Source organism: Microplitis demolitor, chromosome 4 (assembly GCF_026212275.2).
Source record: "Microplitis demolitor isolate Queensland-Clemson2020A chromosome 4, iyMicDemo2.1a, whole genome shotgun sequence".
Taxonomy (NCBI): Eukaryota; Metazoa; Arthropoda; class Insecta; order Hymenoptera; family Braconidae; genus Microplitis; species Microplitis demolitor.
Window position 1 is genome coordinate 18,972,783 of NC_068548.1, and position 27,961 is coordinate 19,000,743.

Here is a 27,961-nt window from a genome sequence, read left to right on the forward strand (position 1 = left end):
TATGGGGTTGATGTCATTTATAGAACTTGCCCTTTACGACCCAAGGTCTTTAATACAAAGATGTATTCGATAAAATTTACATTGAATATTCAAACATCCATAAATTTGTCCGCCATCTTTAAATAACCGGATATTGAAAATCTGAATTATCAACAACAATGAAAATAGAATACTTTCAAGAAAATAGAGAGAAGAGAAACGTCAAACGTCAAATATGTCAAATGTATAATATAATATTATCATTGGGCAGCTGTCAGTGTAAAACCAAAGATAAATAAATACTCTAACTGATAACAAATAAATATTTGCAACAACAATTATAAATAAATAACACAGCTACCAATACTTAAAACGTACTGTAGTGTTTTCGTAATGTCAATAATAATAAATTAACCTTAAAAATATACAAGTAATGACACTACACTATAAACAAGCAGCTGTTGTTGTTACAAAGTAACAAAGAATAATTTAAATATCATGCGGAATTGATTTCAAAATTTTTATTTTTAATATCTAATTAATCTTCATCACTGTATAGTATAAATTCTGACCTTTGGAGTGTATCATTTTAAATCAACCGCATAAAATTTATTCATTAGTCATTATGCTGAAAGTGATAAGCAGTTTAAAATTTTATAAATAGAAATCTAGTAGTACAGTTATTTTATTTTATGATTTTAAAATTTTTAAATTAATGTAAATTATTTATTTTACTTTAAAATAATTTTAATGTCACTCGCTGATGAATTAACGAGGCCTTTAGAGCCTGAAAATCATAATGAAGAACGAGATCCACCAATTTGGAGAATATTACATGAGTTAGCGACTTCAAATCGTGATTATTTCGCTAAACAACTCGATGAAAATGGTCTAAGAATCCACGCAGCTCACAATGTCATCCTAGATAACTATCAAGAATTACGTGAGTTGTATAAAGAAATATCAGAGATTGCACCAGAATTTGATTTTGATGAAATTACTCCTGGTAATGGATACCGAAGTTTTCTTAAACTTGTCGATCAATGTCTGCTACATACTGGTAGTATATGCAGGCATATTCATTCCTACAAAGACTCTGTGCTTTTTAGAAAGTCAAATTATATGAGGTATTTTTTAAAAATATATTTAATGCTTATTTTAAAATTACAAATTAATTGTAAATTTAATTATTTGTAGAGAGATTGAAGCTTGCTCACAACTAGTTGTGTCAATAACGACATTTTTGCATCATTTAAAAACGCTTTATAGTTGGAGTGAACTAGCAAGTGATGGTAAATTGTCATTGTTTCCATCAGACGAACATAGTCCTCAAGAATTATTAAACCAAGCTGGAAATATTGATCAGTATTGTTTTTATGGAAGATGTTTAGCTTTTCAAGTAAATATTATTTTAATTTTGGTGTCTCATATTCATGATAATTAGTTAAAATAAACGAATCACAGTTTCTTGGACAAAAATTGCTTATTGTTTAATGTTTGTTGTTAATTTTTGTAAAATGTTTCATCGATTACCCAACTTTACCAAGTACTCAATGAACAACAAACATGAAATAGTTATAAGAAATTTTTGTCTAAGAAATTGTGATTCCTTTATTTCAAGTAAATATTATTATCTTATAGATTTGATGTCATTTTAATAGGCTGTAAAATTTAAATAAATTATTTAATAGTTTGTAGATAGTGTTAAGTACGTGTTAAAAGGATTAGTGTCGTCCATGGCAACATTTAGTGAAATTTATTATACCAATGGATCATTACTTAATAGATGTACTCAATCAGTTAAATATTTTATTGATCCAGAAGCACGTGCTCGTCGTATTGTTAATATTTCACAACGAGCTGAAGTTGATTTTTGTAAATCATTTTGGATGCTTAATGAAGCTGGTTTGTTTTATTATTTTATTTAAGTTCAACATATTTTTCTTTTTTTTTTTATCATTTTTTCAAATTTTCATTTTTCATTGTAATTATAATTATTATTATTAAATTCGTTTGGATTGGAAGAACAAAAACGGATGACTGGTGAAAATATTCAATCCAAAAATATCTAGAAAAATTATTCAATAACACAAATATCGTGGTATTGCTGATAGACTGAGTTAGCTAATGGTAGATAATATTTTTGAATATTTTTACCGTGCTAAAGAAAATACCTAATTGCCTGACTCTTATCAGTATTCAGTCTTCTTAAATATTTTATTTACAAATATATTTTCTAACTAAGAATTTTTATAAATCTGTAAAAATATTAATAATTGTTTGTTGGAATAATTTTATTAGTGAAATATACAGGAAAAAAAGAGCAGTGGAAAATTCAAATATTAGATGTTACACTGTAATAATTGAGCTTACTTCTTGTAATAAAGTAATTATACTTATAGATACCAAATTTTACAGTTTCATTGTATTTTTAGTTGAACTTCTATGAAATAATATCATTTTTACAGTTTTACAGCAAAGGGACTTTGCTGATATTTGAAACTGTATTTTTCCACTATTCTTTTTTCTGTGAATATAAGAAAGCTGATAATCAGGTATTTTATCCTGTAATAGTGATAAAAAAACATTAAATTCTTTAGGTTTCTGATTGAATAAAAAAGAAAATGTCCTGCTTTAATTTTTTAAGTTTAATTAGGGGCCGTTCATAAAATACTTCACTCAAAATTTTACCCTTTAAGACCCCTTTCCCCTTACTCACGCTATGCCACATTTTTTGCGATCGCTCTATCAATATTGCGTCATAAATAATAGACCCCCTCCTCCTATTATGACGGAAATATATACACAAAAATATTTATACATTTACAAATATGAAACGAATGATTTTCTTTCGTAACAAAAAAATAAAATTTTAAACAAACCGAGAGAAAAGTTTGCAAAATTGTTTGATGAGCTGTGAACGTCACGTTTCCTCAGACACCTCGACCTCCAGTCGAGAAGTGCGAACGTATTTTATGAACGGGTTCTTATTTAAATATTTATCACTTTTAATAAATAAATTTTCAGATATAGTTCAATTTGTGCCATCAATGTTAATGCCTTCTTTGCCAATAAATCAAGTGATATCAATCCCTCCTGACGAATTAACATTGACAACAACCGATGGTATTAATGTAAAAATACCCATTCCAAATAGTCATATAGGAAAGAAACCGATCCATGTGAGATTACTGAGTTCTAAACGTAGAATAGGAATGGTATATTATCATATTAACTTAATTAATTAAATGGGCTGACAAACAAAAAAATAAGTTACCCTATGTCTATTTATACATTTCCGTAGGTTGGATCTGCTCGAGCAAGTGGAGAACTATATGGACCATCAGATGTACTTGTATTTCATTGTCACGGTGGTGGTTTTGTAGCACAGACTTCAAAATCCCACGAGCTTTATTTGCGTAACTGGGCGATAGAACTTGATGTGCCGTTGCTGAGTGTTGACTACAGTTTAGCACCTGAAGCACCTTATCCACGAGCTATTGAAGAAGTTGTTTACTCTTATGCATGGGCATTGAAACACGCGAACTCATTGCTAGGAAGTACTGCTAAAAAAATAATATTTGTTGGTGACTCTGCAGGCGCAAATTTAAATCTTGCTTTAACAACAAAATGTTTTGAAATGAATATTCGTAAACCAGATGGTATTTTTATGGCTTATGTACCAGTACTTGTAGAATTTGTTCCATCACCTTCAAGGATGCTTGGATTAACTGATCCATTGTTACCATTTGGATTTATGATGCGTTGTTTGAAGGCTTATACGCTCGGCGATACTCAAATTTCCCCAAAAGACAAAGATGTTGACGTTGAATCAACAACATCTGACACTGAATCATTCGCTGAAGTAAGTGAGAGTGATCTTATTGCACTGGCACTGAGTCCCAATGGCGATGAAACTAATGAAAATAAATTAGCATCATTACCATCAGACTCCACACTAAATTCAGTTAGTTTAGTTGACGTTGACGCTACCCAGTTGCCTCAGCCCACTTCAACAAGTGAAACATCTCAAGATTATATTAAAAAATTTTTTGACTTTTATAAAAATGCCGCTGCACGTCTTTCTCCATCATTAGCTAATGGGGTTAACCATGACTATGATAATTATTCTGACAGCAATACGTCAGTTGGTTTTTTTGGTTTAACTTTTGGTAAAAGTATTAAAAAGTTACGTGAATTAGATGATGAAGATGCCAAGAGTCCGAGCGAAGAATTTGTTTTTACTGTACCACGTGATCCTTTGCTAAGTCCTTATCGTATATCTGATGATATACTAAGAAAATTACCACCGATCAAAATATTGGTCAGTATTAATTTGTTGTTAATAATTATTATCATTCAAAATAGATTTTCAATTAGTATTTTTATTTCTTTAGACGACAGACTTGGATCCTTGTCTTGATGATTGTGTTATGTTTGGACGTAAATTAAAACAACTTGGTAATAATATAACATTAGATATTGTGAAAGGATTACCACATGGATTTTTAAGTTTATCTGGAGTAAGTACTTTTAATTAATAGTATTTTTTCCCATTAAGAGCAGAAATTTAAACTTTCTGAGTAGGTAAGGTAAAAGACCCAATACCGGATCAGGAAACTAGTACCCGATCACTTTATATATTTGTATAAATATATTTAGTAAAATTTAGGAAATATAGATATACAAAGACATGAGTGATCAGGTACTAGGTCTTTTACCTTATGGTGAAAAATAAATTTTTCATGGTACGAGCATCGAAACCTAAAGTTTCAGTGTTTCTACAGCCTGTCAAAAAGAGTTAATGAGTTTCGTTCATTGGGAAGAAACAAATAATGTTTCTGCCCGCTGACTGAAGGTTTTTGCAATTTAAACTCTGATATTTGTCATTTATTTAATAGTAATTTAAAACCATTATTTTTATTTACGTAAATGACAGTTTTGACTTTGTGATTAAGTTTTATAAAAATTAGTGTCAATAATAAATAGTATTTATAGTTTCTGCTTAATTATAAATTGCAAATGACAATTTAATAATTGATGGCACCAATGGTCTTAAATTAACTTGTTTCTGACTGGCTGCTGACACAAACTTTAAGTTCCAATGCAGGTAATCATGAAAAATTTAGTGTGTAACTCAGGATAAAACACGATTTCAGACTACGGGTGATGGCAGCCAACTTCACCTTGGTCTAAAATCTTTAACTTTCATCCCTTGTCACATAAAATACTATTATAATTGTTGCTACCAAAAATTAAAAGTAATAATTTCTTTTTTTAGATGTCTAAAGAAGCTCAGGAAGGCTCTAATATATGTATTAAAAAAATTAAACAACTAATGAATATGTAATAATGACTAAAGCTTTATTAATTAGAAAGCTGTATGACTCAAGTATTTTAATGGAATTTGTAAATGTGTAAAGTCAAAACGTTGACCAATTTTAATGCATTATTAATGTTCGATGCCTAAATAATTGTTCTATATATTATATATACATACTTTATGATAATTAAATTAAATGAAATATTTCTATATATACATAAATACATATATTTAATAATAAAATGTCGACACTTTGAATCCGCAGGACGGACAAGTCAATGCAAAGTATTATAGTTAAAAATAAAAACACAAAGACCACGCAGTTTTTTTTTTGTTTCGTTATATCATGGCAGCACGAATTTATTTACTATATTATATAATGATAATAATAATTAATATAATTATTTCAAATACAAGAGAATTTTTTAATCTTATTTTTTTATTTTTTACAAACAAGTCTTCTAATTATTTTATTCAATAAAATATTTAACGTTTTAATGCACAAATTTGTGCGTAAGAATAAATAAATTTGACATTAAATAAATAAATTATAAAAGTTATCAGTTGTCTATTCAACAATTACTTTTAAATTATGATTGAAGTACAAAGTATTTAAAAAAAAAAAAAGAAACAATATAAGAAATAAGAGAATATTTTATTGACATTTTGTACAGCGGATAAACAAAAAAAAAAGTTAAAATTAATAACTAAACAGAATGAAATAATAACCAAGACAAGATAATCGTAAAATGTGATATTATTCACGATAATTGAGTTTAATTTAGTATTTTACTTTTGTTTGTTTATTATTAGATTACGTATTAATATTATTAAATTGAAATTTGATGGTTTGAATTTATTTGAGGGCGTAATGTTTTTTGTAAAACGTGTGCATCTGCAGGTTCAATTCTTTTGTAATAATGTTGTTTCGTTTCAACAATTTCAAACCCAAATTTTTTATAAAAATCAATAGCTCCTTCGTTGTTCACTTGAACATGCCTGTAAAAGATTCCGTCACATTAAAAATCGATATATATTTATACAATTTAGTACTCAACTTAATCTACTCACTGAATTTTATAAATAGAAAAATTTTACAATTACTCTTCAGTCCATCATAAAATATATACACATTCCAAACATAATTAATTTTTGTTATCGAACAATGAAAAAATCAGACTAAAGTCCGATAAATTATATGACAATACAGATAAGTAAAAATAATTTTCTTTTCTTTTCTATTAAAAGTTAGTACTTAAATAAATAATTTAAAAAATTTGTGAGAACTTAGAGGCTTTTATACTTTTCCCAGACAATGGCAACTGAAGAGAATAATTGACAAATACTATTGAATACTTAATGAGCTTAAATTATAGAAAGCTTTAATAAAATAATTATGCAAATTCTCAACTCTTATTCTTGTTGCTTTCATAGAAACTGGAGAGAACAAAACACCAGATTTTTTTCTGAATTTCTTTTATCTGTGTCTAGATTTTTTAAACTGAGTAAATCTCATAAGTTATTAATTATTCTTTTCAATTTTACACACACACATACACGCACACATACACACATTTTATTAATTATTATGATCCTGAAGTTAACAGGCAATTAATAATTTTCGGATTTTTTTTCAACAAATTAATTACAAAAAAATCAAAAGAAATTTGCACATGTAGAAAATTTCAAAAACTATAGGTGCAATTTTTTTTTTTTATAATTCACCGTTTTAAAAAAAAATTCAAAAACTATTACACGTCAGCTAACTTCAGTATCATAAATTATTTAATGATAGAAAAGAAAAATATCATATTAATATTTGCTTACTCAATAAAATAATTTACAGGACTTTATTATTATTTAAATATCAAACGAAAAATTTTATCTTATAAATTCATCACACAATAATTTTCCTTATACAATTTCTAACAATTATTATGTGATTCACTATAAAAAAAGTGTTTAAAATAATTTTCCCGCTCAAGAAAAAATACTAGAAATAATTTTCTTTAAGCAAAAATAACCCAAGCCAAATTTTACCAAGTAAATTATATAAATTATGACAGGATATTATTGTTTAAGAAATTATTTTTCATTCTTATCTATAATAAATTTCAAAAATATATTTAACGATGGACAAATGTGTGATAATATAAAGTAATTATAAAATTTTTCTACTTTGATTAATAATAAACTTACAGAAATATTGAATCGAAGTTTCCATCCTTGTGTACATAATTTAATACATGTTGTACCATAACCGTACCAATACCAAGTCTTCTGTATGGTGATAAACATCCCAGCGTCATTATGTACAATCTTCGTGAATTTTCCGATGTGTCAACTCTACAGCAAACTGCTCCAACCTTTTTAATTAGCATTCATGTAATTAATAATTATTAAAATAGACAATAATGATGTATAGAAAAACAAAAACAGTAACAAAATAAAGTAAATACCACAATGTCATTGTAGTAAGCTAATTTGGCAAGTTCACCAGCCTCCAAGACATCCTTGTAAAATTTTTCATTGTATGATACGGGAAATACAACTTGATTAAGTAATTTTAATTGTTTAATATTGTGCTGGGTCACATCTCCGAGTTCTATTTTAGCCCTAAAATTTAAAATAACAATTAAATAAATAAATTATTAAATTATGTGGTAATTAGAAGACATTAAAATATTAATTTAATTAATATATAAAAACGTACGGCATTGCGCACGAGAATTACACCAGTGGATCATTCAAAGTTAAATACTTTTCAGTACATTATATTATATATTTTGTATTAAGTTTATATATTTTTGGTATTTATTGATGCGTAAATGTTTATAGATTGTTATAAATTACTAAATTTAATTGACAACTAGATAAATATACTGTTTAATATATTATTGTTGAGAGTTAATAATTTTTTATAACCTAAAAAGTTTTAATATAAATTTTACCTGGTCATATTTTACGCGGATGTCAAGAGAGTGTACTGGTGAAGATCGTGAATAAGAGTAACAAGGAAATCAAGAAGAGAGTCGACTCTGCCGCGCAAGCTGTGTAATATTTATATATATGTATATAAATTACACAATATATCTATATAGATTTTGTTATATTCTTTATGCTTTGCGCGGCTTTTATCGAGTTTCCGTTTAATTTAGCCGCCTAAAATTTTCTTAAATATTTACAGATAAATTTTTAATTAGCCATGTATTCGTTAAATTTTTCACACTAAAATTAACTTTTAAAAATATAACACTGTTATTTATAAAAGTTGAATCGTTCACTAAAAATATTTATGATTTTCTATTTTTGAAATTTTTCAAAAATCTTGAACTTTGAAATACAAGTCAAATATTAAGAGCCAGTTATTTAGTTGCAAGCGTTGTAAGGAATGTAAAAACTGAAAGACTAAAAAGTTGTACAGAGGGAAATAAAATTTGTTCATTTACTAAGGCCAGTTTTCCAAACCGGGTTTATTTTTAATCTGGGTTTAAATTATTATTGGTGGTATGTTTATATATATTATCAATATATATACTAGTAATTATTAATAGATAAACTACCAATATTAATTTAAGCCCAGATAAAAATAATCCCTGTTTGAAAAACTGACCCTCAATAAATATCAATTATCGTAAATAATAATAATAATAATACCCCATATTAAAATTATCTTGACTTATTTATTGTTTTATTTTTTTCAGTTATTAACTAAAATTTTTTTTGTTTATTCTTACTGTACAAAATGTTAATAACAGATTATCTTATTTCTTATGTTCTTTTATTCTTTTTTAAATTATTAATTACTTAAATTACAATTTAATTGTAATCGCTGAATAGACAACTGATAGTTTTTACAATTTACTTTTACAATTATTTTTTAACAAATTTGTGTATTAAATTGTTAAATATTTTATTGATTAAAATAAATAATTAGATGACTTGTTTGTAAGAATTAAAAACAGACGAAAAATTCTCTTATAAGTGAAATAAAAATTTTAATTGTCATTATTAAATAATACTATGGTATAGTAAATAATTCGATGAGTGTGAATGCAACTGACAAGTGTGAATCTTTTAAATTTTTGAATAGCTAAATTTAAATTTAAAAATGGGTATTTAGATCAATGAAAAATTCGTACGCGCTTTTTTAAAAATTTTATTATCTTAATTTATTTATTTATTCATTTATTTAAAATTCATAAAATGTCACATATCTGCCACAATCACACTCATAATAGTCGGTACTTATTCGTAAATAACAAAACAATTGATGAGAGTGAATGTAGCAGACATAAGAGAATTTACAAATTTTAAATAAATAAATTAATTAAAATAATGAAATTTTAAAAAAATGCGCGTACTGATTTTCCATTGATCTGAGTACCCATTTTTCAATTTTTATTCTACTTGCATTTTATTTATTTATTTAAAAATTTAAAAAATTGCCACTTGTCAGTTACATTCACACATGAAGAAATTATTGAGTGACCGGTCTATTATTTTATTTTATTTATAATTAATTATATTCTTATATTTATCAGTTCAATAAACACATTCCTGTAAGCTGTCAAATTGAACTTTTTGAACAAATTTTCAAATTCAATAAATGTGAATGTAGCAGATGAGATGAGTGTGAACGTAGCAAACATAAAACAATTTATAAATTTTAAATAAATAAATTTAAATATAGAGATTAAAGAAAATGCGCGTACTGGTTTTTCAATTATGTGAGTATGCATTTTTAAATTTTCATTCTCCCATTTTATTTTTTTATTCTTACATTTAAAAAATTACCAATCGTCGGTTACATTCACACTTATTCCAATCCACTCTTATATCTCTATTTAAATTTAATTATTAATTACTTAATACCTTTATTATAATTGAACTCGGAATAATTAAATGTTTTTTTGTTCGCCGGTAATTTAATTTAACTTGAATAAATTAAAGATTCAGATTTTTTTTATCAGGTTCAAAAATCAATCTATAGTTTATGTACGCAAAAGTATCATTAACTTCCTATAGTCTATAGATCTAGTACCAGACACATACACGTTGATCGTGTATGTTTGTCGTTATGGTTTTATTTTTAACAATGTTTTTAATTGTTAAATAAATAAATAAATAAAATAATAGCTGTGTGTCAGCAGTGCTAAAATTACTATTAATAAATAAAAAATGTCAATAGCTGATGTTTTAACTAAAAATAATAATTTATCATTAACAAATTCAATAATGGAATCTTCGAGGTTAAGTAGTGGTATGTTATTAAATTTATTTTGTATATTAATAAAATATATATTTAAATATTATTATGCTTAAATAATAAAAACAATTATTTATTATTTATCTATTTAATATTAAGCATATTATTTGAATATTTATTAATTACCAACATATTTTTAATTATTTTTAAAAGATTCTGATGGAAGTGCGCAGAATTATTCAATGATGCCATCAAAACACAAATTATCCGAGTCAGAAGATGACTTGGAGCATGATGACAAACGTGCTAAGTTTGATAACGATTCAGACGATGAATCAAACAGAGAACTGTCACATCAAGTGACACCTTTAATGGAGCAAACAACTTCGGATAACGGTCGTCGTTCAATGCATAAATTTGGTAAACGTAAATTTCATAAGTCAGAAGACTTGGAGCCCGATGATAAACGCGCTAAGTTTGGTAGCGAGTCAAACAGAGGGCTGTCACATCAAGAGGAACCTTCGACAGAGCAGACAATTTCGAATATCGGTCGTCGTATGTTGCAAAAAATGGGTTACTCTGAAGGACGTGGTCTTGGTAAATACGAGCAGGGTCGTGTGGCTCCAGTAGAAGCGTTTCAACAGAAAGGTCGTCGTGGTTTGGGTCACGACAATAAAAAATTAACAGAGGCTACACTTAAATGGGATCCATCAGCGGAAGTTGTTGATGTCCATGAAAATATGCTTTGGCTTGATAACTCTAAAACTCCACCTTCTCTCGACGAAATGGAATCTTGGATTGTTTTAGGACGTAGACCAGATACTATTGACAACGAAACACTATTCTGTGATCCCCAGATTGTTCAGCAAGTTGTTAATTCAAAAACAATATTTGACACACTAGATAAAAATGAAATGCATCGGGCACGTAGTCGTTCAAATCCTTATGAGACAATTCGCGGAGCTTTTTTTCTCAATCGCGCTGCTGTTAAAATGGCAAATATTGACAAAGCATGTAATTTTATGTTCACTCATCGAAATATTGGTAGCAATGAGACACTTTATTTTGCTGATGTCTGTGCTGGTCCTGGTGGCTTCAGCGAGTACGTTTTGTGGAGAACTAAGTGGGGAGCAAAAGGTTTTGGTTTTACGCTGCGTGATTCAAATGACTTTAAGCTAGAAGATTTTTATGCTGCGTCACCTGAAACTTTTCATCCATTCTACGGTCCAAAGGAAGATGGTAATGTATATGATCCAGATAATCAACAAGCATTTAAACGTATCGTTATGCAGTCTACAAGAAATAAAGGTCTTCATTTTATGATGGCCGATGGTGGGTTTTCAGTAGACGGTCAAGAAAATATACAAGAAATTCTCTCAAAACAATTGTATCTCTGTCAATGTCTTGTTGCGCTGATGATTGTCCGTGAAGGCGGTCATTTTGTTACCAAATTATTTGATTTATTTACTCCATTTAGCGCAGGATTAGTTTATTTAATGCACCGGTGTTTCAAAAGAGTTTGTATCTTCAAACCAAATACCTCCAGACCAGCAAACTCTGAACGTTACTTAATTTGTAAAGAAAAATTACCAGACACTGAAGATGTCATACAATATTTAGACCACGTTAATAAATTACTTCTAAAAAAAGATTTAAATCGTGATGTCATTGGTCTAGTGCCGCTGGATATTCTACAAGGGGATGAAAATTTTTTTATGTACTTGAAAGAATCAAATGAATCACTTGGTAGTAAACAAGTAGTTGGTTTATTAAAAATAGCAGCTTACTGTGAAGATCCCACGCTCAGTGAAAAAAGGCAGGCTCAAATGCGTAAAGAGTGTCTTGAATATTGGGAACTTCCTGATGAAAGTCGTACCCGACCACGTGATCAAAGGCCCGATGATCATGTGCAAACTCTTATTGGTGCTGCACTTCAAGCTCTTTATACCAGTAAATTAACGACATTAACAAATGATAATTTGACATCAACAATATTATCTCGGCCTTGTAATTGGTTTTGTCTGCCATGTGAAGCTAAAAATTCAGCGGACGTTGAAAAACTTCCGACATTTTATTTCAGTGCCGGTCGTACCAAAGTTTATCGTTACGTTCGTAAAATGTGGTCACGTGTTGAAAATATTGAGTTACCAGCGCACACATTTATTTATGCTGAAATTGTTACTGAAATGCGCGGAGACAGCAGAACCCAAAGAAGAACTAATGCACTTCATATTATCGATGCCTGGCTTCTCGGTAATAAAGAAGTTAATCAAAAGTACTTACCAGATCGTCATGCTATGATTGAACAATTTTGTGAATTATTGTGGTCACCGGGTAATAAATCAACGATGCGCGTACGTCCTAAGCCACTTTATTCATTGGACGATGATTTACCAGCTGTAATGAATTTAAAAACTCGAGTTTTAAAAAATAATTCTCAAGTGGAGGCTCTGCATCCTGGAGAACCGATTTATTCAATAAACTCTGACGATGAACGTGATCAGTTTTATATTGTACCAAATAGCATGATATTTTTAAATTCTATTCAACCTCCGTGGGCTAAACATTTGAGCCGTAGTACTGGTTATCACTACTTCTTTAATTCACAGACAGATGCTAAATTTTATAATGACAGAAGACCTGATGATTCGGTTGCTGATTTTACTAGTAGTATTTGTTCACGTATTTTTTGGTTTTGGCAGGATTCAAATTCTCCAAAGTTATTTGATCTTAATGCTAGAATAAAAAATATATGTCCGGGTAACACTATTACTAAATCATCAAAGTAGTAAATAAATAAATTTTAAACAACATTACATATTTTTTATTCAGTCAATTTTTTGTTTTATTTTTTTTTTTTCATTTTAATTAACCTACTTAATATTTTATTTTATAAAAGTGAATGCTTTTAATTTTATCTTTCTTTGATTTAACGTTGGACTGATTTTACTTTCAAAATTAATTTTAAGTAATGTAAATATTGTACATTTATATAAAATGACTGTGAGAGGTTTTTTGTAAAATACAAAAACGATAAAAAATTATGTATCATGTAATTTAAATAAATGATATCAATAAACTTATATGATGATTAAAAAAAAATATGAAAATTATGAAACATTTAATTTATACAGTTTATCTTGAGTTAATAAAATAATAAAATTATCTGTTGCAATAGCGCCCATTATTGCCGTTGAGTCAACACCTAAATCAATTATTTTTTGTTTAGCAATCAGAGCATTTTGTTGAGGTTTTTCATACAAAAATCCATGTTTCTTGTGTTCAATAATCGCAACATAACTGCAGTTACACGGTGATATACAAAATTTTTTGTTTGTTTTACTGGCCTCGACGTAACCAAAACCAGGAAAAATATTTTTATGAACTAACTCCCATTCTGCGCCTTTGTCAATAGATTCCCATACACAGCCATCGTGATTATAACGCACGCAGAGAACTTGACATGTTTTTAATTTATGAGTAAATAATATACGGTTGTGTGAAGTCAGTATTGTTAAATGTGTTGTCGTATGATTTGTTAAATTTATTCTTTGTAATGTATTTTCACCTCCTTCTAAATCACATTCTTCCAATTGTTCAGAATTGAAACCTATAGCTGGTTGGTCACTGCTGTTACTTTGTTGATCTGAACACAAATGAGCCAGTCTGAAAAATATAATTAATTATTTATATTATTAAGAGAATAAGGAAAATTTTGTTACAGCCATATGCCGTAAGATAAAGTCTAATTAGATATTTGATATTTGTTATTCCCAAAATCGGATAGCGGAAAATAATCATGGAAATGAATCGCAAAATCCAAGATTATTCTCATCTATCCTGATCTATTATCAATAAATGGTTTGATTCATACTTGAAAATAGTAAATTTCTTATTCTTTGCTTAAAGTATTAATTTTCTATCATATTTATATGATAAAATAAATTTGTTATTAAATTTGGTATCGTTAGAAAGGTCTTGACTTGAATTTGTGCCTTTTCATGATTAAAACTCTTGTTTGTTGCCAAGTATCGAGATGAATAAATTTATCTATGTCATTTGAATTACATTTAAATTACGCGGGAAAAGACAATCGTATTGAACGACTCATGATGCGAAGCATCAGAGAGTGCTTTTTATTTTCTTTAAATAAATAAATTAATAATTTAATTACTCTGTCGCTAAATATGACTGAATATATATAAATTGAGAGAAACAAGAAAATTTAGTCTATTCCATGTCTTCTATGATAATAAAAATTAAACAGATTTAATTTGTTATCAGTGAAAAAAAAATATATTAGACTAATAAAAAAAAATTTAATGAGCAGATTTTTTTTTTTCAAAAATCCCATAATTACACAATCATCGAAATCAATAAGTTTGCGAGTTAATGATGGGATTTGTCTCATTAAATTTCAATAATAAAAATAAACAAAAGATTCTAATTAATTTTAGAGTATGGGTTTTAATAAACAGTTAAATTCAAATCAAATTTTATAAACTTCGTAGTAATACTCGGGTAGTGACTGTAGGTTGCTCGCTTATTATTAAACATTTAATTGATTTCACTAATTTCCATGGTTTTTCTTTTTAAAAAAATTTCTGATAGTTCTAAAAAATCTTTTACTAAAAAAAAGAAATACTGATTTTAATTTTCAGTCTTTAAAAAATTAATTTATAAGTTTACCTTGAATGGATTTCAGAAGCTAATGCATCATTAGGTAAACATTCACCGTCAGTATCATTTTTAATTAATTCATTCCACATTTGTCCTGTTTCCTGTTTCATTAATTCTAATTTTAATGTATCGTTTTCGCAGTTCCAAGTCGCTAAGTCGTAATCAAGACGAAAAGGTACTTCTCCATTAATTAAAATCTCATCTTCAATGACAACTGAAATTTCCGTTGCTGATACTTTAACTTTAGGCTTATTCCCCTTGTACTTTTGCGGAATTTTAACCCAAACTGTTAAAGATTCTTCATCCTGTGACCAAGAATATTTAGGTATTTTTATATCGTTACTTTTATTAACTTCATTACTATCTTTATTTTGAATACTTTTCAATGAGTCGTAAGTAAATTTAGCTGGGTCTTGACTTAATAAATTTATATACTCGCCATTGGGTTCGATAAAAACATATTCAATGGGACCTTTCATTGCCAACTCTTGTTTCTGATAAATTTCAATACCATCAGATAAATTTGCGGTGTTTTTAAATTTATAAGACAGCAAAACTAACTTTGAGTGTTTTTTTCCATCAATTGTGACAATTGTGTACATTGATATAATCAATAAATTTTTTTCTTTAACATAACGAGCATCGAGTAAAACTCCCGGTTCAACATTTTGAATTACCAGTGATTTAGACTCAAAATTAATCATAATTATTTCAACGGTTGTGTCACCACGTGACAGAACAACAATATTGTCATCAGCAAAAGCTATTGTCGGATTAAATTTACACGAATCATTAACAAATGATGGTTGTGTTGTTTTTATTTGATTAAGAGTTCCATCTTCTTTTAATTGCCAGACTTGATAGTCTTCGTCCCAGAACCAGCATGAAGAATCATATGGATTTTTAAACAGATGATTATGAAATGCGAATAGTTTAGCTTCTAACCATGAGTCTTGATCACTTGATGGTTCTTTGTGCTTGACATCTACAATTTTTATCATTTTTAATTATAAAGTACCCGCTAAATTAAGAAATTCATTGAAAAGAATGGAAACTAATTTAATACTTTTGAATTCTTTTTATCGCAGCATTTACTGATTGGAATAAATTGAGAAGAATTCGACGTCGTGAGTTCATTTGAATTTTATTTAATTATAGAAGAGACCAGAAATTTAGTTTTAATTACTGATGGAAATGAATTAGAGAAATTCAGAATTTTTTTAATATTTGAATTTTTTTTAATTTTCTACGAGACCAGAAATTCGAAAATTATTTAGTCATTGAAAAGAATAGAAGTAAATTAGTTTGATCGATGTGGAGAAAAATTTGAGGAATTAAAATTATTGAAATTAATTTATATTTCATTTTTTTCAATTCTATTCAATGAATTTTTTTAATCAGGGCTCATAAATTATTCTTAATTACAACTGCATGTATAAACTGAGGTTAAGACTAAACAAAATATGTATAAACATAATACTTACGTTTAGATAAATCTATTTGTTTGGTTATTGGAACAATTTCAGATGAAAATTGATATTTTTCAAATTTATTGTTTAATAAATTTTTTTTTGGACGTAATTCTATTATTTTTGTCATATTTTTTTAATCTAACAAGTGCGTGTGTGTAATCAAAATATTTTCGTTTTACAGCGCTCTCTACTTTATTTTTAAAAATTTTCATTGGAGTATCTACGATATGGATCAAAATATTCATCAAATAATTTTTTGCGTAGCAACTTTCAAATAATAATAATTAACTTAAGATTTATATAAAATTGAAAAAGAAACAAATTAAGAAAGAAATTTTCAATTTCTGTTTTACTAAAGTCAAAGTTTTTTTAAAAACTTTTAGTTTTTTTTTTTAACTTTTATTCAAAAATTATTTTTATATTAAATTTTGTTCTATAATTTAATATTTTTAGATTTGTATACAAATAAAATGATTAATTTCCATCTGATATTTGATTAAAGATAGATTAAATTACAGTCAGAATTTCTTTGCTTCTGATTTTTCGATTAAAATTTCATAGAAATAAATTCGGAAAATAATTTACAAAAATTCAATGTTAAGTTTCTAAAATAAATATTTTTAAATTATTAAAAGTTTACAAACTAGTTCACTTTTAAACTGTGGAGTTTGCAAAGATAAAACTGCGCCACAAGTAGACACAATTTAAATTTTTCAAAAATTTAAAAAGACACTTTAGAAAACCAGTCCTTTAAATTCTTTGTTCAAACTTGAAATAAAAAACTAGCATTATAAAAATGATATCTAAGTTTATAAAATTTATAGATTGTTTAGAAATTTATATTAAATAAATAATTAAATTAACAATGGGTAATTAGTAATTATTTATCAAAATTTTAAATCATAATATATAAATTTTTATAACGTGTCAATTTTTATTAAAAACAGTAAATTACACTATATACTTTAAATATATATATTTATATATAATATATACATTATATAGAATTAAAAATATGTGATTTTAATAAATAAATGTGTAACAAATCCTGCATGGATCAATAATTAATAAAAGTAAAGTAAAAGTACCAATGACTGGGTGCTCAGACTCGTAAAAATTTTTAAACTGTGCATTTCATGTATGAAAAATTTACAACATAACTGCATACTTTCCGGAATTAAATTCTACAATTTAAAAATAATTAAGAGTCTAAGTACCTAGTCATCAATTGGAGCTTGGCTAATATTTCGTACTATTACCCTACTAATTAAAGAAAAATATAGTCGATAAAATTTAAAAAATAGATAAAGTATTAAAAGTAATCTTTAATAAAGCTTTAGTAACATATCTTAGTAACATAAATAATCTCTTACAACATTTAAATAATGTCTAATTTAAATTACAAAACTAATTTCAGACAAGATCAATAAAAATTCTACTGGTCGATTTTATTATAAAATTTCAATCTCATCCGACAATTTAAATATCATCTATGATAAGAGAGCAGAGTGGCAGCCCACATTAGTCGTTGCCATATCCAGTGTGGAACTCTACATGGTCCTAAACTAGCCATAGCACCGGCTAAATGACGCATCCAGTCCCAAATACCCCAGGGCGGATGGCCACCATTGACATACAGTACATATGTAAAACCATCACGGCATTTACCACGTATTGAATAATAATATGGCAGAAAACTATGTAATCTAAAATTACATCTTTGGTAAAATAATATTGCCGGTGCATTACTCGACAGTACATGTAAAAATACAGCTTTAACTGTTGAACGTTCTGGTGCTGTTACGTGTGCCAATAACTGTTCAAGTAATAATGAAGCAATACCATTTCTTCTATAAGCACGACGTACTCCTAAACTCAATATGTAACCAACGAGTGATTCTTTACCTAAACTTGAACACAATATACCTTGATCTTCTTTATTCAATGTTGCAAATGGTTTTATTTCAGCAACTATTAATCCAATAATAACACCACCAAATACTGCTGCTAGTGCATAAAATCGTGATGAACTTGTTATGTCTTCGTACCATGAATATGGATAGTCTATTGTTTAAATAAAATAAATTAATAGGTAACAATAAATTTAATTTTAACTCTAATCTCTGGAACATGGGTCATTTGTGTCCATGAATTTTCAAATATTGTACTGTGAGCAGCCGAATGTCTCCAAATTTTTATGAAAATGTTTATTGAAAAAGGAATTTCCGAATTTTTTTTAATTTTTCCTTACGGAATAACATACCCTAATAGCCATTTTATCCGAAAATTGGTGGCAACTTGAAAATTAAATTTACTCGAAATCTGCCAAAAATTCCAAAAGAGATTTCGGAAATCTGGCAGAAACCACATTTAGATAGTCGTAAATAGTCTAACATTACTAAATAATAATTTACTTTTAATAAATTGTAATCCTGGGAGAGCCATCTCTAATTATTTTTCATTATAAAATTTTTTTTGGAATCTACCACTTAAAGATTTCGAGCCAATGAATAAGTGGTACCTTTCAAATTTGCGATAACTTTATTACGCTAGATGTCCTTACCTAAACTAATTTTTTGTCGGATGTCCGCTACTTTCAAAATCATCAGTATTTCACCTCTATATTTTGTAGTCAAAAAACAGATTTAAGTATAAAAGTTAACGAATATTTGCTGCCAAATGGAATGGCAATTTGGAATTCGATTTGCTTGAAACTTATTTCCCGAATGTGACGGAAAATTGCAGAGTTAACTTTTTCTGAGCAACCCTAACTACTAGGGTAGTTAAATGAATGGCGGAGGCTAGTGACCCATGTTCCAGGTTGACGGGTGCTGAAAACAGTGACGAGGTATCAGGATTAGATTAACATAATAAATAAATTTACCTATTGGGAACCAATCTTGACATAACGCGCGCACTTCTTCTAAATCTTCTGGACAAAGAAAACGTAATTGTACATCACCCAGAAGACACAGCGGTACTGTCACAGTAGACGACGACGATGACGTTGATGACTTATTACAATTGTATAAAAAATTTTGTGGACGGTTATTATCATTTTTATTAATTTCATTATTATATTTATCATTAGCTGATGTGGCTGTTGACGGTGACAATGACGATGACGATGACAATGAACCAGCTGATGATACTGCTGATGTATTGTAACGTTCTATTGAAATAGCCATTTCATTATAATCATTGCATTTACGTTGTTGTTGTTGATGTTGATGGTAATAGTGCTGGTGATTTTGTTGCTTGTAATTATTTGGTGGTACGTTTCTTTTTAATTTATTGTCAATTAATATTTGAAAATCCGTATTTCCTCCGATTACAACAACGCCAGCCATCACATATTTTATTTACCTCAATCCACATTTTTATTCATCATTACATTTATTTTTATAAACTTTATTCATTCAAATATATAACGTTATATATTCATAAACAAACACTTGAATCACGTTAAAAATTTAAAATGAATCACGTCACCAGTTTTCCCTATCAAATATTTTATTTCAATGTAATTTGTCATTTTAATTCATTGGTTCATTGTTATTTTTATTTTTAATATATACTTTTTTTTATATAATATTATATTATATATACATATATGAGTAAATATACTATTTATTTATTTATTTAGTCGTAGGTTAAATTTGAATATTTGGCGTTTAAATTGTACTGCTGTTAACGTTAGAAATGATCAATGTATAAATTAATGATAATTGATAATAATCGACGACAGGGATAAATTAATGGTATGTATGAATGTACAAAAGAAAAAGTGATACACAAGCAAGTATTTTTTTTTTTTTTTAGTTTAATGTTTGGACAAATCTTAACAGCTGTTTTGACGTAACTGCGCGCCTCTACACTTATTTTATATATATATTATATATTTATTCACACATACAGGATTGATAAGACAATTATGATGAGTTTGCTCCTTTTAAATGTATAGTTTTAAAATTGTAAAATATAAATCAATTATAAAATTATTGTTTTAAATAATATCAATTAAATTATTTATTATTATAAATTATTTAATTTTATATTAAGTAATAAAATGGCATCCAATAAAAGTGTTACGGTATTGGCACCTAATGGGAGACGTCAAAATGTTAAAATTACTCCAAATACAACAATATTACAGGTAATTTTTTAAAAATTATATATGTTAATTTTTAATTATTTATTTAAATATTTAATTTTTAAATATTTAAATGCTTTAGGTTTTGGAAGAAGTTTGTCAGAAACAAGGATATGCTTCAAAAAAGTGGGACTTAAAGTAAGTTTTGGGTTATAAATTTAATTTTAAAAATTTATAAGATTAATTGATAAAAAATATTGATAGTATGATTAGCACACTACTTTGTATAAAAATATTTATAAAGGATTGGATAATAAACAGAGAAAAAATGAATATGAATGTAGCAAACATCAGAAAAATTTTAAATTATTAATAGATAGAGTAAGTAATTAAAAAATTTTTAAATTAATAAGTGCATTTTTTATAAATAATATTTTTTAAATTAATTACTTTATTTATTTATAGTTTTAAATTTGTCTGATGTCTGCTAAATTCACACTCATGAGAAAAAATATTTTTTGTTAATATCATAATTTATTTATTTAATTTAAATGCCAAGGCATAAATCGAATGGCAATGAGTATAAGAATGTTTTAAGTTAAAGTACACGTATATGCAAAGTAAAATAATAGTTATCTAGATATGTGTGATGTAAGAATATTGATATTACTAAGAAATTAATTATTTTATTAATTAAGTTTAAAGAAAATATGTACCCAGATTTAAAAACAGAATTGAAAAGGATCTACAATGTTAAAACTCCATAAGAGAAAGAATTGAAAGTATTCAGAAGTATTAAAAAGAATTCAAATTTCATTATTTTTAAAACTTTTCAATTTTTTTTTTTTAATCAGGGTAAGTTAGCCTTTATAAACTTTACGAAGATTTTACGTGGATAGTTTGCCTATGACCTTTATAAATTTTTAAGTAAGAGACCGAATACTTGATCAGGAAACTAGTACCTGGTTACTCATGTATTTGTATATTTATATATATTAAGTTTACTAAATATATATATATACAAATATATAAGTAATCGGGTACTAGTTCCCTGATCAAGTAGAGTCATGTGGGACAAGTGTGCGCACCCTTGTCCCACATGATTCTACCAGGTCTTTTATCTTACCGAGTTTTTAAAAAAAGTTTCAAACAAAGTAGAGTTTGATAACTAATTAATTAACAAATTGATTGATATAAAATATTTATTTGAATAATTAGACACTTCAATACAATATTGGATGTTAATTCAATATTTCGTTTCACTGGATTGCCTAATAATGCACAACTGGAGATGACACCAAGGCCAACAGAACGCGAAATGTCTGTAGTAACAATTGGTATCCAATTAGAAAATGGGCAAAGATTAATGGGTGATTTTAATCCCGATACGTCATTGAATGAAATAATTAACACTCTTTGTTCTAATGAACAAGCTGATGATACTGTTATTGTTTATATGCATCAAGAAGTAATACTTAAATATTTTTTATGTTAATAATTTATGATTCATCTAATATCTAATTATTATTATTTTTATTTTTAGTTACATGGACGAGATAATTTAGAAAAAACAACATTACAGTCACTGGGACTAAACAGCGGACGTGCTATGTTGAGATTGATACATCGTGATTTAAATAAATTGAATACCCAAGCTCATGTAGCCGGACAATTGAATTCAAAACCTAGTAAATCGAGTGACAAAGAACGCGGTGGAAAGAACAGTCAGAAATCAAGTGGTACATCTGTTACTGATCAAATAAAAAAAGCTATTAATGACCCACTGGCGTTGCTAAGGTCTGAGAAAAGTGATAAAGGACATAACAAAAATGGTGGTAATAAATCTGGTGGAAGTAAAAAAATGCCTGGTAGTGGACACGTTTTAGGAAGAGGCGAAAGTAAAATTGAAACTGCAGTACAAGCAGAAGAACATGCTAAAGTAGAAACTGGTTATGAGCAAATTACAACAGAGAATGATGCTATGGAAACTAATCAAGACACTCATAGTGATATTGTTAACGAACCGATAGACTTTGTAAGATACATTTTTTTTGTGCTTAAAAATATTTATTGTTATTTATAAATAAGTGCTAATACTTTTTTTCTGTTAGTTGGGAGAAAGAAACGCATTGGTGTTCAATCAAGCGGGAGCACAAGCGGTTCCTCACGAAGATTTGCCAGATAATTTCTTTGATCTGACAGTTGATGATGCCAAATCATTGCTTCGTGACGCTAAACGTCAACGAGACGACATAGAAGGAGCACCACTTACTACTAATGCTCAGCGAAAATTAGAACGTGATCGAGCCACTCTTAATAAACTTCATAAATATCGACGCACTATTTTGAGAATACAATTTCCTAATCAAATGGTCCTGCAAGGTATCTTTGGTCCACTTGAAACTGTACAGATGGTCAAAGATTTTGTCAAAGGTTATTTAGCAGATTCTGAACAAGATTTTACTTTATGTAAGAATTACTTTATATATTTTTTTATGTATAGTAATATTATGCTAGTATATTATTGTAGAATTGATAGAAAACAAACTAAATAATTTAAAAAATTGAAAAAAAAATTTGATTTTATTAAAATTGTTCACTTCGGTAACTTCAATTTTTATTTTTTAACTTTTGAAGCTCTATAAGAGCTTTTTTTTGATAAAGGATTAGATTCCCAATAAAATCATATTTGACTATAAAAAATAAACAAATAAATTTGTCATTAACTCGTGATATTTTTTTCAAATTTGATTGTTTTGTTAATTTTCCTTGTATCAATATTAATACTGAGACCTTCAACTTGGCGGAGATTTTTTTTTATGTATATCCGAAAGGATTTAAAGGGGCGCACTTTTTGAAATTAAATAATTAGTATTATGAAGACTAACTGATATATATTTATATAAATAATAGCAAATTATTTTAGATTGTACACCACCGAAAAAAAATTTAACTCCACAGTCTCGTCTTATTGATGAAAATCTAGTACCATCAGCAATTATTTATTATTCAGGACCATCAGAATTGAAAGCTGATTTAAATAAAAAATTAGTTGACCCTAAAATTGCTAGTGTTCATGCAATTAAATCAAGGTAAATATTTTATAGTTTATTTACTCAGTTATTAGTAAAATATATGAATAAATTATTGAATAATTTATTTTATTTTTGATTTTTAGAATAGCTATGACTCGGAATGATCCAGATAATTCTGGCGATTCAAATGCAAATATTGAACCGGAAACTATTCAAATAAGAGAAACAATTCAAAATAATTCAGTACCCAGTAGCAGCAGCGGTGAAGGGTCAAATGTATTTAATACTGATCGTATTAAAAATTACACTCCAAAATGGTTCAAAAATGCTTTCAAGTAAAGATAAAAAAAAAACAAAGAACAATTAATAAAAATCAAGTAATTATTTTATAATTTTCTTTTTCAAATGAGCAATTAAAAATAATCATGATCGTAGGAACTTAAATTGATAAGAAAAAGAATCATTGTATAGGCAGAAATTGGTGCATTTATTGCAGCTATTGGTGTACATCAGGATTCAAGCGCAAACGCACCTTTTTTTTTGTTCATTTTCTTTTTTTGATTTTTTTTTCTTTTTTCGCTGTTATTTACATAAAAGAGTAAAAAGAATTACAGTAATGATAAAGTGTAAAAACAACAATAAAAATCAAGTTTTCTTATTATATTAAATGAGTGATGTAAATGATTAATTATCATTAATAGCACAGTGTCTTTTTATGTATCAAGTATAAGTATAAAGCTTTTTCTTAGCGTTAATTCATTAATATTAATAGAATAATAATAATTATAATTGTAAACATTAATTAAAAATTAACTTTGAAGATCAGGAGGGACAGTTGTTGGTGATTGAAGTTGTAAATGCATTAAACGTCGAACAGGACCACCGATAATGTTACCAGCAGGACCAGCGCCACCGGCTTCCTCTTCTATACTTTCCATCAAATTTGATTCAACAGAGTCTTTAAAGCGACTTGACATACTGTCATTATCTTTAGCTAATTCAGCTTCAAGCTGTGCATCCATTAATTTCATATATTTGTCTATTTCACCACCACGTTCATCTTCTTCATCACCACCTAGAGAGCCCTCTGAGCTGCCATCGAATTCACCATCGCCACCAGGTACCACGAGATCCAAAATGTCACGCAAAGTGCTATCGAATACTTCTGGATCAAAATCTATTCTTCCGACATCTTCAATATCATTTTTATTCTCGTCATCAGCACGCGACCCGCTTGAAAATTCAATACCGTCGACGTCACTTTTTTGATTCAAAAATACTTTAACTTTATCCTTGAGATTGAGAGGCTCTTGAGGTGGTTTTTTGTTACCGTGGATCCAGTGTTGTCCCAGCATGTCTTCTAGCTGTGCAGCATCGACATTCAACCAGCTGTCATCGTCTGGAGGACTGAGAGAAGCTTCATCTTGTGCGTGCATTTCAAAATCTTCGGTCTTAACATTTTTCCAAGCTTCTAAAATTTTCATAGCCGCACTGTTATCCGTTGACACATAGATTGCATTTAATGGATGAGCTGCTAAGTACTCTTTGGCTGTTTGTGTCAATCTCTCACGTTCTTTACTACCTTCGAGGGTACTTCTAAAGTACCCACTAGCTTCTAAACGATGACGATATTCTCTCCACTGATTGTCATCTATACTTTCAGATGATTCTTTACGTCTTAGTTGTTCGTTTGCTCTGGCTACCAGCATCTCTAAGCCACAAGCTATTTTAATACCTAATAAATGTGCGTTATACTTTGGACTGTTGGTTGGTGGAAAATTCCAACCGGTTCTTGGATCACCTGTGTAACGACAGTGTGAACTCATTGCGTATAAACACTTGGTCATTTGGACATTCACCATAGTACGTTGTTCCGGTGGAAAATATCTCATGGCACGACATACCTAAAAATTTTTATTATTTATTAAAATAATTAAATACTCTAGCTTATAAATTTTTACATTTCATTGATGCGATTAATGAAAAACTTAAACAATTTTAAATAAAAGATTTACTAATACTAAAATTGTCGCTTAAAAAACAATTTTAATGTTTTAAGACTAAATTTTGCAAACTGGTAGTTAAAAAAAAATTTGAAACCTTTCTTTCCAAAGGATCCGAATGAACAATCGTCCGAATTGCTGAAGCAATAAGTCCTGGATTTTGAGCAAGTATTGAAGCAGCTTTTTCTGGCAAAAAAGCACGTGCTTTATGTTTTCTTAACTTTAATTCATCTGGATAAACAGCTAGACGTTTCTTTAACGTCTCTTGCGCCTCTCGAGACAGTAAATAATTTTGTGAATTTTCCGAAATGCGTTTTAACTGTTGAATTGGAGGTACACGTTTGTCTTGGACGACGTGAATTCGTCCGTCAAAAATATAAACACGATCTTGGCAGGTTTCTGGCTCAGCCCAACGGGGAAGATAATTAGCAGTCTCAATTAATAAAAATTCACCATCTGAATCTACAAGTCGAGCTATCAATCCGTCAAAGGATTCAGTTAATTTGAAGATTAGGAAGACGGTAAACCATTCGTCTCCCACATCTTCGTCAAAACGAAGCGATGCATAAATATGTGGTACTAATGATGATTCTAAATAAATGAATAAATAAATTAAAATAATAATAATAATAATGATAATAATAGTAAAAATAATTACACTGTAAAAAATTTTGTGAACGCGGATAAAATCCAGAGATGACATTAAAGTTGGCGGACATCTGATAATTTTTTAAATTTTTAAATGAAATAAAATTTTTTTAACAAAAAAATTAAAAAATTCTAAAATCAGTACATGCATTTTTTATTTTATCAATTTGTTTAATTTTTTTATATGTCATTTAAAAATTGTCTTATGTCTGCTACATTTACATTCACAATCTGGAGTGGATTTGAAGTGAATGCAGATTTAAATATAATCCAGACCACTCCGGAACTCTGAGTGACAGAGTGAATTTGAATTTAAATAAAATCCGTAATCAATTCCGGTTTTTACAGTATAATCTCTATTATGATGATGAATTGATCATTGAAATAAAATTTGAATATATTTACCTTGAGATACAGTTGAAGTATGAAGCATTTGATTAAGTACTATTGCTTGTTTGGTTCTTGGATGAAATACTAAAGAATCGTGATGCCAAAGATAATCATTTGTAAATTTATTAATAAATTCATTATATTTATTAATTTCTTCATTTAGTATTGTTTCACTGACACTATCTGTTTCCATTGAATAACAAAATTTTGGATAAAGAAAACACTCAAGAGTATCTTCATTTTGTACTCGATTGGCAGCCATTTTTTTATTGTTTAAAATAATAATTGTTAAATGATTAAATTAAATTATTTTTATTAATTTTGAATTTAAATAAGACGAAATACTTTCAGTGCGTATAAAGTAACCTACAAAACAAAAACCTAATAATCACTTATTAGTTTTGGGTTTTACCACTAGGGTTAATTTTTTCACATATTTTAAAAATAAATATTGATAAACAATACCGGTGATAACGATTATTAATGTATGGAATAATTAAAATAGAAACTGTAGCCTTCACATGTCCCGGTTTTGAAAGAATGTATTTACTAATAAACGATAATTGTTTGAATTTTTTTTTCTGCGTAAATGTTCGCAAATATTGCGCGTAAATTTTTTTAAAATATTGCGTATGTTATTGGTAACGATATTGATAGAAAAGAGGGGATCAATTTAATGACAGCAATAAAAATTTTAAATAAATGATACTGACGTTAGCCGACGTTTCATAATTTTTGAATTTTTTATAAAACGATAAATTATAAAAAAAAAAAAAAAATATTTGAAAAAATTGCATCTATAGTTCTTTGAATTTTCTACATGTCCATATTTTTAAATTTTGTTTTAGTTGTCATTGATCTGTTGAAAAAAAATTCCGAAGATTAGTAATTGTCTGTTAACTTTATTATCATTTAAAATAAAATTTATTTATTGATATTTAAAAAATTAATTTTGCATTTTCAATTGCAGGTAATTAATTAAATATTATACTTTATGACTGGAACAAATGCGGATTTTAAAAGAATTTAGAGAGCAATTTTTTGGGATGTCAATTTTTTCAAATATTTAAATTTCGCGGCAGTTTATAATTAGTCATTAAATAATTTTATTTTGAAATATAGTTTTATA

At 27.8% G+C, this 27,961-nt stretch overlaps 7 protein-coding genes across 9 annotated transcripts; 3 read left to right on the forward strand and 4 right to left on the reverse strand.

The window, feature by feature from the left end:
• Positions 1–79: 79 nt before the first annotated feature.
• On the forward strand, positions 80–5,412 carry LOC103568258 (hormone-sensitive lipase). Its single transcript, XM_008545037.3, has 7 exons — positions 80–1,106; positions 1,177–1,378; positions 1,671–1,884; positions 3,007–3,197; positions 3,284–4,303; positions 4,377–4,502; positions 5,261–5,412. Exons 1-7 carry the CDS (start codon positions 730–732, stop codon positions 5,327–5,329), a joined length of 2,199 nt encoding a protein of 732 aa, XP_008543259.1. The 5' UTR covers positions 80–729; the 3' UTR covers positions 5,330–5,412.
• Positions 5,413–5,938: 526 nt separating this feature from the next.
• LOC103568257 (probable N-acetyltransferase san) lies at positions 5,939–8,712 on the reverse strand. 2 transcript variants are annotated; one of them, XM_008545035.2, is made up of 4 exons: positions 8,254–8,712; positions 7,762–7,918; positions 7,502–7,668; positions 5,939–6,301 (listed from the first exon to the last, which is right to left on the reverse strand). In XM_008545035.2, the coding sequence occupies exons 1-4, from the start codon at positions 8,259–8,261 to the stop codon at positions 6,133–6,135; spliced, it is 501 nt and encodes a 166-aa protein (XP_008543257.1). In that variant the 5' UTR covers positions 8,262–8,712; the 3' UTR covers positions 5,939–6,132. The 2 variants fall into 2 exon arrangements, with proteins under 2 accessions (XP_008543257.1, XP_008543258.1); XM_008545036.3 differs by lacking the exon at positions 8,254–8,712 and adding an exon at positions 8,016–8,230.
• Positions 8,713–10,330: 1,618 nt separating this feature from the next.
• On the forward strand, positions 10,331–13,316 carry LOC103568254 (cap-specific mRNA (nucleoside-2'-O-)-methyltransferase 1). The gene is made up of 2 exons (XM_008545032.2): positions 10,331–10,565; positions 10,725–13,316. Exons 1-2 carry the CDS (start codon positions 10,484–10,486, stop codon positions 13,298–13,300), a joined length of 2,658 nt encoding a protein of 885 aa, XP_008543254.2. The 5' UTR covers positions 10,331–10,483; the 3' UTR covers positions 13,301–13,316.
• Positions 13,317–13,621: 305 nt separating this feature from the next.
• On the reverse strand, positions 13,622–16,837 carry LOC103568253 (nudC domain-containing protein 1). The gene is made up of 3 exons (XM_008545031.2): positions 16,676–16,837; positions 15,201–16,176; positions 13,622–14,177 (listed from the first exon to the last, which is right to left on the reverse strand). Exons 1-3 carry the CDS (start codon positions 16,788–16,790, stop codon positions 13,622–13,624), a joined length of 1,647 nt encoding a protein of 548 aa, XP_008543253.1. The 5' UTR covers positions 16,791–16,837.
• Positions 16,838–17,619: 782 nt separating this feature from the next.
• On the reverse strand, positions 17,620–20,185 carry LOC103568252 (N-alpha-acetyltransferase 60). Its single transcript, XM_008545030.2, has 2 exons — positions 19,548–20,185; positions 17,620–18,727 (listed from the first exon to the last, which is right to left on the reverse strand). Exons 1-2 carry the CDS (start codon positions 20,011–20,013, stop codon positions 18,150–18,152), a joined length of 1,044 nt encoding a protein of 347 aa, XP_008543252.1. The 5' UTR covers positions 20,014–20,185; the 3' UTR covers positions 17,620–18,149.
• LOC103568250 (tether containing UBX domain for GLUT4) lies at positions 19,846–24,534 on the forward strand. Of its 2 annotated transcripts, XM_008545028.2 has the most exons (10): positions 19,846–19,937; positions 20,310–20,424; positions 20,486–20,621; positions 20,726–20,819; positions 20,899–20,954; positions 21,975–22,224; positions 22,300–22,791; positions 22,868–23,225; positions 23,683–23,848; positions 23,935–24,534. In XM_008545028.2, the coding sequence occupies exons 4-10, from the start codon at positions 20,733–20,735 to the stop codon at positions 24,128–24,130; spliced, it is 1,605 nt and encodes a 534-aa protein (XP_008543250.1). In that variant the 5' UTR covers positions 19,846–19,937; positions 20,310–20,424; positions 20,486–20,621; positions 20,726–20,732; the 3' UTR covers positions 24,131–24,534. The 2 variants fall into 2 exon arrangements, with proteins under 2 accessions (XP_008543250.1, XP_008543249.1); XM_008545027.2 differs by having other exon boundaries at positions 20,486–20,819.
• Positions 24,535–24,594: 60 nt separating this feature from the next.
• LOC103568251 (protein ecdysoneless) lies at positions 24,595–27,447 on the reverse strand. Its single transcript, XM_008545029.3, has 3 exons — positions 26,848–27,447; positions 25,892–26,385; positions 24,595–25,695 (listed from the first exon to the last, which is right to left on the reverse strand). The coding sequence occupies exons 1-3, from the start codon at positions 27,092–27,094 to the stop codon at positions 24,601–24,603; spliced, it is 1,836 nt and encodes a 611-aa protein (XP_008543251.1). The 5' UTR covers positions 27,095–27,447; the 3' UTR covers positions 24,595–24,600.
• Between the last annotated feature and the right edge of the window lie 514 nt (positions 27,448–27,961).